Source organism: Pseudorca crassidens, chromosome 16, assembly GCF_039906515.1.
Source record: "Pseudorca crassidens isolate mPseCra1 chromosome 16, mPseCra1.hap1, whole genome shotgun sequence".
NCBI classification, from domain to species: Eukaryota; Metazoa; Chordata; class Mammalia; order Artiodactyla; family Delphinidae; genus Pseudorca; species Pseudorca crassidens.
The window spans coordinates 55,120,715-55,136,091 of NC_090311.1; the positions used below are offsets into that span (position 1 = coordinate 55,120,715).

General features: G+C 44.7%; 1 protein-coding gene across 4 annotated transcripts in view; it reads right to left on the minus strand.

The window, feature by feature from the left end:
• Positions 1–15,377, minus strand: part of RPS24 (ribosomal protein S24) — a 270,374-nt gene that overhangs the window by 248,964 nt on the left and 6,033 nt on the right. For 2 of the 4 annotated variants that reach the window (XM_067710396.1, XM_067710394.1), the window contains 2 exons: positions 15,296–15,317; positions 14,847–14,933 (listed from right to left, as the gene is read on the minus strand). The exons of 1 other annotated variant lie outside the window; for it this stretch is intronic. In XM_067710396.1, coding sequence (XP_067566497.1) covers positions 15,315–15,317 — 3 coding nt within the window. In that variant the 3' untranslated portion in view covers positions 14,847–14,933; positions 15,296–15,314. Of the gene's footprint in view, positions 1–14,846; positions 14,934–15,295; positions 15,318–15,377 lie in introns of those variants that run through there. One more of the 4 variants, XM_067710393.1, reaches the window with a different exon arrangement.

The window sequence follows — 15,377 nt, forward strand, 5'->3', positions numbered from 1 at the left end:
ATCCGCCTGCCAACGCAGGGGACATGGGTTCCAGCCCTGGTCCGGGAAGATCCCACATGCCGCGGAGCAACTAAGCCCAGGCACCACAGCTACTGAGCCTGCGCTCTAGAGCCCATGTGCCACAACTACTGAAGCCTGCGTGCCTATAACCTGTGCTCTGCAACAAGAGAAGCCACGACAACGAAAAGCCCGCACACCGCAACGAAGAGCAGCCCCTGCTCGCCGCAACTAGAGAAAGCCCGTGTGCAGCAACGAAGACCCAATGCAGCCTAAATTAATAAATTTATTAAAAAAATAAACTACGCATAAAACAGGTAAGTAACAAGGATTTACTGTACAGCACAGGGAACTATATTCAATATTTTATAATAATCTATAATGGAAATAGTCTGAAAGATAATATATATAACCGAATCACTCTGCTGTACACCTAACACAGTACTGTAAATCAATATTTCAATTTAAAAAAAAGGACAAATAACCCAATTCTAAAATGAGCAACACTAAACACTTTTCTAAACAAGACATACAAACAGCCAACAAGCACATGAAAAGATGCTCAGTGCCATTAATTTTTTTTTTTAATGCGGACCACTTTTAAAGTGTTTATTGAATTTGTTACAATACTGCTTCTGTTCTATGTCTTGGCTTTCTGGCCAGATGCACATGGGATCTCAGCTCCCTGACCAGGGATCAAACCCTCACCCCCTGCATTGGAAGACTCAACCAATGGACCACCAGGGAAGTCCCACCACTGATTATTATCAGATGCAAATCAAAACCTTAATGAGAAACTACTTCATACCCACTTGATGGCTAAAGTCAAAAGTACAGATAATAACAAGTACTGACAAGGATGTGAAGAAATGAGGACCCTCATACACTGCTGGTGGGAACATAAAATGGTGCTGCCTCTGTGGAAGATGGTTTGGCAGCACCTCGAAATGTTAAACACAGAGTTGCCATATGACCTAGGATTCTACTCCTAGGTATTATATATAATCCAAGAGAAAGAAAAGGATATGTCCACACAGAAACTTGCACATGAATGGTCATAGCAGAATTACTCATAAAGCAGAAAAACAGAAACAATTCAAATATCCATCAACTGATGAATGGATAAACAATATATGGTATACCCATACAACTGAATATTATTTGACAATTAAAAGGTATTAACTGTACTGCTGTGTGTCACTACACGGATGAACCTTAAAAACATTATACTAAGTAAAAGAAGCCAGACACAAATCATATAAATGGTATGATTTCATTTACATAAAATGTCCAGAACAGGCTAATCCACAGAGACTTAAAAGCAGATTAGTGGTTTTCAGGGGCCGGGAGGGGAGGAATAGGAGAGACTGCTAATGGTTAAGAGGTTTCTTTTCTGAAGTGATGAAAATGTTCTCAAATTAGATAGTGGTGAGTGTTGCACAACTCTGTGAATATACAAAAAACAACTGAGTTGCATACTTTAAACGGTGAATTTCATGGTCTGTGAATTATAACTCAATAAAGCTCTATTTTTTAAAGGAATGAAGTAACCATACATGCTAAAATATGGATGAAGCTTAAAAACATTAAGTGAAAGAATACAATCACAAAAAGACCACATTCTGTATAATTCCATTTATATGAAATGAGTATGTCCCAAATCGGCAAATCTATAGAGACAGGAAATAGCTTAGTGGTTGCCCAGGGTTAGGGGTAGAGGCTGGAGTAAATGGGGAGTGACTGCTAATAGGCACAGGGTTTCTCTCTAGCATGATGAGAATGTTTAAAAGTTAAGTGGTGATGACAGTTGCACACCTCTGCAAAAATCCTGAAGCCCACTGAATTGTACACTTTAAAAGGATAAAGAGGGCTTCCCTGGTGGCACAGTGGTTAAGAATCTGCCTGCCAACGCAGGTGACAAGGGTTTGAGCCCTGGTCCGGGAAGATCCCACATGCCGCGGAGCAACTAAGCCCGTGCACCACAACTACCGTGCACCACAACTACGGAGCCTGCGCTCTACAGCCCGCGAGCCACACAACTACTAAAGCCCCTCGCACCTAGAGCCCGTGCTCCACAACAAGAGAAGCCACCACAATGAGAAGCCCGTGCACCACAACGAAGAGCAGTTTCTCGCCGCAACTAGAGAAAGCCCACGTGAAGCAACAAAGACCCGATGCAGCCAAAAATAAAATAAAATTTTTAAAAAAAGGATAAATATTTTACCATGTGAATTATATCTCAATAAAGCTATTTTCTTTAATAAAGTTTTTAAAAATAAAGGCTTGGTTGGTTTTTTTTTATATGGTAACATGGTGGTCTGGGAGTGACAAGGAAAGCAAGTCTTAGCAACACGAGGGGCAGCTGCTGTGGACACACCAGCAGCCCCCTGTCTTCATTCCTTCTCAGCAAGTGCTCCCTCAGCCCTGGTTAAGTGGAAAGCGGGCTCCATGAGCTAGCAGGACCAGGAAGGGACCCTTCTCCCAGGCGAGGCCAGTCTCATTCTTGGGAAGTGACAAGTGGGATGCAGAGTCAAATTAATGTTGTTGGATGCTTGGAACGGGAGGGAATGGGAAGCTAGAATGGTAGCCATGGGAAAGAAAGAAGAGCAAAAGAAGCAGGCCTGCAAAGGAGTGGAGTAGACTCACAGAGGGAGAAGGGGGGAAGAGCTGATTTGTACTGCAACACTTTCCATTCCCACTCCCAAGGGGGCCACCAGGACCACCTACATTCTGGTTGTTAGACACCTCCAGCTTTCCAATAAATTCCCCCATTTCCTTGAGAGGCTTCTGTTCAAAGGGTCCCCATAAAGCATCCATTTTCTTCTTCCTTCCACGGCAAAGACTAGAAGATGTCCCCCCAAAGCACTCTCCTCGCCTCTCCCTGGGCTAGAGCTAGGCTACATTCCCCAGCCCCCTTGCAGCAGTGTGTCAGGAGACTAAGTCGCAGCCAATAGAGTAGGAATAGAATGATGTGGGTGACTTCTAGTCAGGCCTTTGTGGAGAATGGGTGCGTCTCCTCTACCTCTTTTTCCCACTCTGCTAGGCAGATGCAAGTGACCGTGAGGCCCTAAAGATGGCAAAGGCACAGGACAGAAGGAAGCTGTGTTCTTGAATTACCACATGCAAAGGAAAGCTTCCTGCTGACCAGGAATACCCTGCCTTCGACTTCTAGGAGAATTAGGAATACGTCTGTATTGTGTTTATGCCAATCACATTCTGCGGGCCTATTTGTTGCAGCAGTTTAGCCTACTCTAAGTAAAATGAGGCGGTGGGGGTTGGCGGGGGGCGGTGGCAGTCTGTCTCCCACCAACATGAAGGAGGGCAGGGTTAGCCCCAAGGGCCAGAACCAGGGTGAAGTACTCCTGGAGTCATAAAAGCGTTAACCCTGCATTACGCCAACCCTGAGTGAACACCTCCTTAGGTTTCACATCCCAAGTGTCTCACCACACCACCCTAGTCCCAGGCCTGTTAGCCCCAGTGGTACTTGGCAACCATCTTGCATAATGGAGCCAACACAGTGAGGAGCAAAGCAAAGAGAGAAATGTTTAGGTCCTGATGACACTGTTGAACCGCTGCATCTACATAAGAAGCCATCTAGATGCAAAGGGGCCTGCAACCTTGAAGGCCCTGTTGCATCTAGATGGCTTCTTATGTAAGCAAATAAATGTCTTAACTGTTCAAGGCAGTTTGAGTTCTCAGTTACCTGCAGATGAAGGCCACCTACCTAATATACCATCTAAACCAAAGACAAAGCTGGCTCAGGGAGCACCAGTAGGAGACATTTAAATTCTTGGCCTCGGGACTTCCCTGGTGGCACAGTGGTTAAGAATCTGCCTGCCAATACAGGGGACACGGGTTTGAGCCCTGGTCCACGAAGATCCCACATGCCGCGGAGCAACTAAGCCCACGCGCCACAACTACTGAGCTTGCGCTCTAGAGCACGTGAGCCACAACTCCTGAAGCCCGCACACCCAGAGCCCGCGCTCTGCAACACGAGAAGCCACTGCAATGAGAAGCCCGCACACCGCAACGAAGAGGAGACCCAGCCCGCCGCAACTAGAGAAAGCCCACGCACAGCAATGAAGACCCAATGCAGCCAAAAATAAATAAATAAATTTTAAAAAATTAAATTCTCAGCCTCTGAGGGAACACTTCTGTACCAGCGACACTCTGTGAGACAGAAAAGGGTAATGAGCTGGACAGCATGGAGAAGCACCCCAGACAACACTACAATGCTCTGTAACCATAAAAACAGAAGGAAAATGGTACTGGGAAAACTGGACAGCCACATGCAAAAGAATGTGGACCTCGTACACCCTACCCAAAAATCAACTCAAAATGGATTAAACACTTGAACAGAAGACCTAAAACCATAAAGCTCCTAGAAGAAAATACAGGCTGTTAAGCTCCTTGACATCAGTCTTGGCAATGATTTTTTTGGATTTGACACCAAAAGCAAAGGCAACAAAAGCAAAAATGAACAAGTGGGACTATATCAAATTAAAAAGCTTCTCCACAGCAAAGGAAACCATCAACAAAATGAAAAGGCAACCTACCGAAAAGGAGAAAGTATTTGCAAACCAAATATCATATAAGGGGTTAATATCCAAAGTATATTAAAAAACTCATGTAATAGCCAAAAAAAAAAAGGCAATCCAATTAAAAAATGGGCAGAGGAACTGAACATTTTTCTGAAAGAAGACACACAAATAACCAAAAGGTACATGAAAAGGTGCTCAACATCACTACTCATCAGGAAAATGCAAATCAAAAACCACAATGAGGTATCACCTCACACCTGTTAGAATGGTTGTCATCAAAATGACAGGAGATAACAAGTGTTGGCAAAAACGTGGAGAAACAGGAACCCTTGTGCATTGTTGGTGGGAATGTAAATTGGTGCAACCGCTACAGAAAATAGCATGGAGGTTCTTCAAAAAATTAAAAATGTAACTACCATATGATCCAGCAATTCCAAACATGGGTATATATCCAAAGGAAATGAAATCACTATCTCAAAGAGGTATCTGCCCTCCCATGTTCACTGCAGCATTATTTACAATAGTCAAGACATAGAAACAACTTAAGTGTCCATGACTGATTAAAAATGTGACACACACACACACACACACACACACACACACACGGAATATTATTCAGCCATAAAAACGGAAATCCTGCCATTTGTGACAATACAGATGGACTTGGGGGTAATATGCTAAGTGAAACAGGTCAGAGAGAAAGACAAACACTGTATGATCTCACTTATATGTGGCATCTAAAACAAACCAAACTCACAGAAACAGAACAGGTTGGTGGTTGCCAGAAGTAGGGGGTGGGTGAAAATGGGTGAAGGTGGTCAAAAGGAACAAACTTCCAGCTGTAAGTTCTGGGGATGTAATGTACAGCATGGTGACTACAGCTAATGATACTGTGTTATATATTTGAAAGTTGCTAAGAGAGTAAATCTTAAAAGTTCTCATCACAAGAAAAAAAATTTGTTAACTATGTGAGATGATAGATGTTAAATAGATTTATTGTGGTGATTTCACAAATATATAGACATATCAAACCATTATGCTGTATACCTGACACTAATACTGTGCTATATGTCAATTACATCTCAATAAAATGGGAAAAAACCCAAACACCTAAGGGTGGAATATTTTCTTTAAAAAAGAGGAGGAGAATATGGCACCTGAGTAGCAAATGGCTCACCTGCAGTCAGGAGGGGAGCCAGCTCAAGGTGAAGAGGCCTCAAAGTCAGTCCTCCCCCACACTGATGAGCTGCGGGACTTGGGAAAAGCCACCTGACCTATGCCTCAGTGGCCTCATCCAAAAACAAGAAAATGGAGCGTTATGTGCATGCAAAACAGAGGTGCCAGATCAACTGAAGAGCTTTCTTTCCTTCTCCAAGGGGGCCTGATGGAAAGAGGCATCTCGTTTAACAAGCTTCCTCCACCAAGGAGAACTGCAGCTTGACAGTGTTTGCCTATTGGGCTGGGCAATTTCTAACCAAGCTCTCTGAACATCGTCGTATAAAGGGGGAGCCAGCAAGAGAGCTGAACCAGACCCTCTCTTTAATTCCCTCTGGCTCTGAGATGAGCACATCTACAGCTCTCTGAAAACACAATTCCAGAAACTAAGTGCCCAGGCAGAGTAGCTCAGCTGGCTGAGCAGTCACCATGAGGTGCTGGACACCAATCCCTTGATTAATGAGGTGAATGCCAGAGCCCCCAACACTGTCACAGCCCCTCCTTCAGAGGCAATGTATTTTCAGAAGAAATACACGCTGCAGCTGAGAGGAGAATAAGGTGTATATCTCCCATTCTTCCAAGCATATGCAGAACAGAAATCTATAGAGGCAAATCCTTGCCTAAAGATCTGGACTTCTTTAAAAAAATCCAACTTGATAGGTTCCACCTTCTGCCTTGTACCAAGGACCTGACAAGGCTTACTTAAATGGATACAGGAGATGGATGTCATGCAGCAGGGCTTACAGCTGCCCTGCAATCCCAGCTCCTTGAGTAGGACAAGCCTATCTCCTCAACTCCCCACAGAAGCATTTTATATGTGGAAAGATGCTGAAAGCCACCTTCTCCGTACCACTCCCTTATCTAACACAAAAGAAAAATGAGGAAAAAAAAAAAGAAAGAAAAACGAGGCCCAAAGAAAAGGGACTTGCCTGAGATCACAAAGCATGGCTGGGGCAGAGCTAAGGCTTGAAGACAGGTTTTGTGACCCAGCACTCCACCCTACTCCCAAACTGTGAAAGAACCAGACAGAGGCGTCACCTAGAGGTAGCACAATGAACTAGAATCGGGCCGCTGGGGTTCAAGCGTTCTTTCTTCCAAAGAAACTGCAAGCCCCTTGGCTGGGGAGCTACAAGAGGAATGCTATTTGCACATGATCTGCAGAGACACTGCAGCACGGATGGGTAGACATTGCCATGCACGTGTGAACAGCAGAAAGCCCTGTAGGTTCAGCTTCCCTACAAGGGACGAATCCTATAAACAAGATTACCACCCCCATTAGACCTTTTCTGAGAAGAAAGAATGACCTCTCCAGTTGATGTGGCACCAGGCTTTTTTCACGCTTCCACCAGGGTAGCAGCCATGACAGCGTAACAGGCAGCATCCAAGTCTGTGCCCACAGTGCCCCCTTGTGGGAGTCTGCATGGCTCATGTGACCTCTCGATTCCACCAAAGGGAAGGGCAGTGATGGGCCAGTCTGCAACACTGCCCTTCCTGGTCTCCACGACTGTGCCCCCTGTAATGTCCTTCTCTACCCCCAACTCAGTGGTTCTCAAACTTCAACCTGCATCAGTACCTCCTAGAGGACATGTTAAAACACAGGTTGCTGGCCCCACAGTTTCAGATTCGGTGGGTCTGGGGTAGGGCCTGAGAAATTGCATTTCTAACAAGTTCCAGGGGGATGCAGATGCTGCCAGTGTCAGACCACATTTGGACAACTACTGCCTTAGCTAATCTCTCTGCACCCATCAAGACTCAGTGCAAATTTTAGCTCCTTACTGGGAAGTTCCACGAATGTCCCCAGGTGTACCACAGGCAGTCAAACCTGCATAACTTTGACCAAATGCACTAATCTCTTTGAGCCTCAATCTCTTCATCTGTAAAACAGGGATAAGAATACCTCCTTCATAGTGGTTATAAAAGGTAAATGAGAGAAATGAGTTCAATACCTGGCACATAGAAAACACTCAATAAATATTAGCTATTCTGTATTACTTTTATTAGCAGTAGTAACCGCAGTATTACTATTTACTTGCCAGCTTCTTAAGGACAGAGACCACATCTCCCTCAGAGACACAGAATTCTCAGAGGCAGAAGGGACATTAGAGACTTTTTAGTCCAGTTTCCCTAACCTAGCTCATCAGTAGCATCACCTGGAAGCTGTTAAAATGTCAGATGCTTCGGTGCCACCCAGAACTAGTAACTCTGGAAACTGGGACAAGAGACATGGGCATTTGCATTTTTAACAAGCCCCCAGGTACCATGCTTGGGACCCATGCATCCAGCCCTTGTATCTCACCTAAACACAGGGAAATGGAGGCCCAGGAAAGGGAAGCCCCCTTGCCCATCCAGGGCCCCAGCCAGCTGTCAGCTGACTAGGGATCAGAAACCAGGTCTCCCAATACCCAGTCTAGTCCTTTTCCCACTAAGCTAGACTGCTTGGATGCCATCTCAACAACCCCTAACCTCCTGCACAAATCCCCTCTCCAACATACATGAGCAGTCCAAGGGCTTAAGTACCCTCCATGCAAAGGAATTCACCATGACAAAGACAGTCAATCCACTGCTGAATATCTTATCTCTAAAGTTTTCTTTTATTCAACCAAAATACTGAACAAAATACATCCTTAGTCCAGCATATAAGGTTCCTCCCTGACCTGTTCCCTGCTGACCCCTCCAGCCTCATTTCCCACCAGAACCTCACTTGTCCCTAACTCCCAACCAGACCGTGGACACAGTTGTTCTGGGGGGTATCACTTCCACAGTGTCTAGCATACAGGAAAGGAAGTTCAAGGGTGAGTGGAAGGGGAAGGACAAATGAAATTGAGGTGTCTTTACTCCCTAGGCTCACACTATAGGGCTCCAAAACTCAGGAAAGCCTCTGCTTTGCCAGCATAAATAAATCAAGTGTCACTGATGAAAGAAATTAAAGATGATACAAACAGATGGAGAGATATACCATGTTCTTGGACTGGAAGAATCAACATTGTGAAAATGACTATACTACCCAAAGCAATCCCTATCAAACTACCAATGACATTTTTCACAGAACTAGAACAAAAAACTTCACAATTTATATAGAAACACAAAAGACCCTGAATAGCCAAAGCAATCTGAAGAAAAACAGACCTGGAGGAATCAAACTCCCTGACTTCAAACTATACTACAAAGCTACAGTAATCAAGGCAGTATGATACAGGCACAAAAACAGAAATACAGATCAATAGAACAGGATACAAAGCCCAGAGATAAACCCACGCACATATGGTCAGCTTATCTTTGATAAAGGAGGCAAGAATATACAATGGAGAAAGGCAGCCTCTTCAGTAAGTGGTGCTGGGAAAACTGAACAGCTACGTGTGAAAGAATGAAATTAGAACACTCCCTAACACCATACACAAAAATAAACTCAAAACGGATTCAAGGCCTAAATGTAAGGCCAGACACTATAAAACTCTTGGAGGAAAACACAGGCACAACACTCTATGACATAAATCACAGCAAGATCCTTTTCGACCCACCTCCTAGAGAAATGGAAATAAAAATAAACAAATGGGAACTAATGAAACTTAAAAGCTTTTGCACAGAAAAGGAAACCATAAACAAGATGAAAAGACAACCCTTAGAATGGGAGAAAATATTTGCAAACAAAGCAACAAAGGATTAATCTCCAAAATATATAAACAGCTCATGCAGCTCAATATCAAAACAACCAACCAAATCCAAAACTGGGCAGAAGACCTAAACATACATTTCTCCAAAGAAGATATACAGATTGCCAACAAACACATGAAAGGATGCTCAACATCACTAATCATTAGAGAAATGCAAATCAAACCTACAATGAGGAGCTTCCCTGGTGGCGCAGTGGTTAAGAATCCGCCTGCCAATGCAGGTAACACAGGTTCAAGCCCTGGTCCAGGAAGATCCCACATGCCGTGGAGCAGCTAAGCCTGCGCACTACAACTACTGAGCCTGTGCTCTAGAGCCTGCAAGCCACAACTACTGAGCCCACACGCCACAACTACCAAAGCCCACGCACCTAGAGCCCGTGCTCCATAACAAGAGAAGCCACCGCAATGGGAAGACCATACACCACGAGAGTAGCCCCCACTCATTTCAACTAGAGAAAGCCCACATGCAGTAATGAAGAACCAATGCAGCCAAAAATAAATAATTAAAAAAAAAAACTACAATGAGGATCACCTCACACCGGTTGGAACCAATGATATGATTAATACTTTTTCTTATAATCTTTAGGAAAATCTGAAACAATTTAGTCCTCAAAGTTACAGATTATCCCTCATTCTTTCTGTGTCCTGTTAAAAAGAAGTACAGTTCTGTATTTCAGTAAGAATTCCGAGATCCCAAATAATATTATTTAAAAAAAAAAAATCTACAAACAATAAGTGCTGGAGAGGGTGTGGAGAAAAGGGAACCCTCTTGCACTGTTGGTGGAAATGTAAATTGATACAGCCACTGTGGAGAACAGTATGGAGGTTCGTTATAAAACTGAAAATAGAACTACCATATGACCCAGAAATCCCACTACTGGGCATACACCCTGAGAAAACCGTAACGAGTCATAGGGGCTCCCGTGGTGGCGCAGTGGTTGAGGGTAAGCCTGCCGATGCAGGGGACACGGGTTCGTGCCCCAGTCCGGGAAGATCCCACATGCCGCGGAGCGGCTGGGCCCGTGAGCCATGGCCACTGAGCCTGCGCGTCCGGAGCCTGTACTCCAGAATGGGAGAGGCCCCAACAGTGAGAGGCCCACATACTGCAAAAAAAAAAAAAAGTCATGTACCACAATGTTCACTGCAGCTCTATTTACAATAGCCAAGACATAGAAGCAACCTAAGTGTCCATCGACAGATGAATGGATAAAGAAGATGTGGCACATATATACAATGGAATATTACTCAGCCATAAAAAGAAACAAAATTGAGTTATTTGTAGTGAGGTGGATGGACCTAGAGTCTGTCATACAGAGTGAAGTAAGTCAGAAAGAGAAAAACAAACACCGTATGCTAACACATGTATATGGAATCTTAAAGAAAAGAAAAAAAGGTTCTGAAGAACCTAGGGGCAGGAGAGGAATAAAGACACAGAGAATTGGACTTGAGGACACATGGAGGGGGAAGGGTAAGCTGGGACGAAGTGAGAGAGTGGCATGGACATATATACACTACCAAATGTAAAATCGATAGCTAGTGAGAAGCAGCTGTATCGCACAGCGAGATCAGCTCGGTGCTTTGCGACCACCTGGGGGTGGGATAGGGAGGGTGGAAGGGAGACGCGAGAGGGAGGGGATATGGGGATATATGTATACATATAGCTGATTCACTTTGTTATACAGCAGAAACTAACACACCATTGTAAAGCAATTATACTCCAATAAAGATGTTAAAAAATCAATCAATCAATCAATCGTCACACCTCTGTGCTCTTGCAGCCAACCTGAAGTCTATTTTTGAAATAGAATTTCTCTTACCAGAAATGCTTTGGGCAACACTCTGCTGGAAGCCACCAGTCACCACAGCGCCTTGCACCTCACTGAGGATGACAAAGCCTACCTGCACTCTGCTCCCACACTCTCCCACCTCATCTCCACTCTTCCCCTGCAGGATGACTGGTGCATCTCCATGTGATCCTTCTCTACTTTCATAGCCCCAGTGAGACACCTGCTCCCGTGTGCCCAGATCAGATCACATTTTACCCCAGTTAGTGTTACTCTTGGAAGACTTTCTCACCTCTGGATTCCCACCACCTAACTTAACATAATTACAGTCTGCTGCTTCATGGTAAGGAGCAGAAACCAGGCCATGAGACCCCGGACAAGGTGCTTAAGCCCCTCTGAGCACTGGGGGCAGGGACAGCTTCTTCACCCATCTCCCGAGCTACCAGAACAGGGACTAGTGCGCACAGCAGGTTCAGTAAATGGGGAATTCAGATGGTCATCTATGACTTGGTTCAGTAACACTACTGGCAACAGGCACCCTAACTACAAGGAGTTAGACAAATACAGTACATAGTAGGTATAGTCTTGCACACCATTATACACCCTGTGGAAGAAAGTTGCTCAATTAACATTTAACAATGGGTAAATGTACAACAAAGACTGCAGTCAGACAACTGCATTCTAATCCCACCCCACTACTTAGTTGCTTAACTGCTCTAAACCCTCTCCAACATGGGTCCAATGAGACCTGCCTCTTAGGATTATTGTACAGATTAAAGGAAGTAATTGTTTATACAGTAACTACCTCAGCTACAAGAGTATGGTGTATTTGTCAAGATGCTACCTTTAAGGAGAGCCCAGAATAATCAAATTGCCATTCAACCTCTTCTTTGGAGGGAAGAGAACAGAGCAGTTAAACGCTGGCTACCTGGGCACATGCAGCTACAAGTGGAACAAAGGGGTGCAGTTCTAAACTTCTCGCCAGACTCTTCCTTGCTACCCTCATGAAGCAACAGCCTCTCACAAGTGCCAAGTTGAGGGAAGGGATGTGCCCTCCCTGACTGTTGATGAGTAAAGTCAACTTTGCATTTCCACGGAGGCTCTTTCAAAGCCTGTTGACAGCAGTATGGTCTGGTTAATGTCAGGGCCGACAAAGTGCTGAATCTCCAATCCTAGAGTTCCACAGCACAACTGTGCACAACTGAACGCTAGTCCTTGCTTCCCGTCACACAGTTGCTCAGCACTTCAGTTTCCAAACTATTCTCACAGATGCTTTATCATCTGAGACTCAAAATAGCCTTGCGTCAGGTCAGCAGAGAAAGTACCCTTGGGGGCCCCAATTTAAAGAGAAGTTAACCCCATCAGGGGACCACGCAACTTGCCCAGACACCCAGCTGGACTAGATGGAAGTTAAGCGGCATGCAGAGGGGACACAAGACCAGAGGGCAGGTGGACAAGGGTGCAGGCTAGCTTGCAGGAGCAGAGGCCACGGGGGATGACAGAACAAACACCTACCCTGAGGCACACAGCCCACCCTCTAACCTTGCCAACTGTCACCATGCAGGAAGGTGGGCCTGCTGTTGATTCTTCTGATAACTCAAGATGCTAGGAATCTGGATCTTCATGTACGGTTTGTCCTATTTTGAAATGCTTTGCTTGTCCAACAAAGCTTACTGACAAGACTGCCAGTTCGTGACGTTTGTAATATCCTAGCCCAGGCAGTTCCCCTAGAAAAACAGGCTCAACCAGAGTTAATCACGATTCCCTTCAAAGAGACTACTGGCTGAATGACTGCAAACTTTGCCCTCCCCGAGCATATCCCAATGGAAAAGCTTACGGACCTTGTGACTTGGTTGCCAAACTTCACCTCATCAGGCTCCCTGCAGCTGTGCCCCGTCTTCACACCAACACCTAGTACCTCACTCTGAAAACCACCTCCTACCCTTCTGTTCTTGCTCCATTGCTTCTTTTAGCCCTGCTCCTGAACTTTGTGACTACAGGCCCCTGGGGTCACCCCCCACCCCCGCCCACCATTTCTCGGCTTCATCTCCTGTCCTGTCCTGAGCCATCCCAAATATAACCTCTCCCAGCATCTTCTGCTTCTTGCCCCTACATGCTGCTCACCAGCCCATCTCTGCACCTGCACAGGCTAGATCAGTCCTGGGGAACTGCATCTCCACCAGGCATGGATGATCTCTGGCCTCCACACACTGCTCATTTAAAAATGCCACTCGCCTCAAATCCCTTAGGGATTCCACACCACCCATTAGCCATTTTGGTGGAAACAGAAGCGTGCAGACCTAAATCCCCCACTCCTCCAAACTCTTCCTATACAAGTAGACCATCTAATCTTATTTCCTGGTCCTATTAAGGGAGCACAAAGCAGATTCCCTAGCAAGGGAACCCACAAGGCCATGGTTTCCACAAACCCAAGTATGCAGCCTCAGCAGAGCCACAAACGGAACTACACCCACCCCGCCCTCTGCACCCTGGGCCAGCAGGTTCAGGCCCCTCACTTACCTGGTCACATCCCTGCCCTCCCAGGCTATAGCTCCTTCTTCAAGTCAAGGCCTCTCACCATGCTCTCTGCAAAATATCCAACCACTCCTTTCTGCAACCCTCACATGCCTTCTGCTATCATGATTCTTGCTTTTTCCTGGTTCCCCTTTCAACCCAACCAGCTAAGCAGTCCTCTACTGCTTCCTGAGTTTTCTCTGAAGCTTTCCATCCACTGACACAGTTCTTAATAGCATTTATAAGCCTGACTCCTACATGGACCCACTTAAGATAGAAACCAATCACACACCAACCTCAGGGAAGAATGACATCCAAAACCCATGAACCATTAATGCCTCTTCTGTCCCCTCCCAAACACCCAAGCTCTCCTACTCATGTTTCTTATCCTCTCAAATGGCACCCCAACCCCCCAGCAACCTTCAAACAACCCCCTCCTCAAATCCCCCAACCCCACACAACTGACCAATAACCCACATTTCAGGTTCTCAACCTTGACGCCTAAAAAAGCCAGTGTGAGAATAAGCATCTGGCAAAGAAAAAGTAGCACTAGATAACCCTCAATGCTTCATAAAACCCACGCACAATCAGATTTACCAAGCAATTACACATTACACACAAATATTCACCACTCTAGAGCCTTTTTCAAATTCCCCACCCACAATAAACCACTCATTTATCACATAAGCACAAGCCCGCAACAGACAAATAACAATTTTGACAGACGCTGTTTACTTCAGGATAAATGATGAGAATGTAATCTAGTAACTTAATTTCTATCAAGGCCAGCAAATTTTTTTTCCGTAACAAAGACTAAGTGGGGTTCTAGTAAAACCAAAAAGGAATTCAGGTTTCAAGAGTCTCTTTCAGAGACTGACCAACTATAATACCAAGTATTAACATGAGCACACCAGACTGGCCCTACATGCTCCCACGCTGCCAATACTCTACACCCTGACATCTTTGTGCCATTAAAGGGAAGGACAAACACCACCCCAACATAGCAAGTTTTCACTGAATGCTTAATGGAACATGTGAACTTGGGCAGCACTCTAAATCTGTTAAACAGCAAACCAATTTTACAGCACTCCCAGTAAACTTCAAATATATTCCAAACAACCAGATATGTAAAAAGTCTTAGTTTATTAACTCTCTCATGAAAAATCTGCACAATCACCACAGACACAGTCACTGCAGAGTCTTTATTCCTTCTGTGAATTAAAGAAAAAGAAAAATTTAGTTAGCAACTGCCTTTAAAAATTAAAGTTCAAAGTCTTCAACAAACCCCAAAATTAATGACACTCATGCAGAACGAACATTAGTAACCTAGACCATATTAAGTTTGTGTGATCTTAAAACAATGTAAGCATCAAGATATAAAACTCACAAACATTCAAGTTAGGGATGAGACAAAAAACAAGTTTTGACAACAAAACCTTGCCACTGCTAGTTTTTAAGGGGCACAACTCTTGAGAGCATTTGTAAATATACTTCTAAATCATTTCACATGCTCTATTTTTAATGACTGTCAACCAAGGAGTCTAGCAATCTAAACGAAAAGCTTGAATTATACCTGTTGTCCAATCTCCAGCTCACTGAATCAGTGGCAGGGAAGGGGGAAAGGAGGGAAGAGGGAAAAGAAACATTTCATTAAT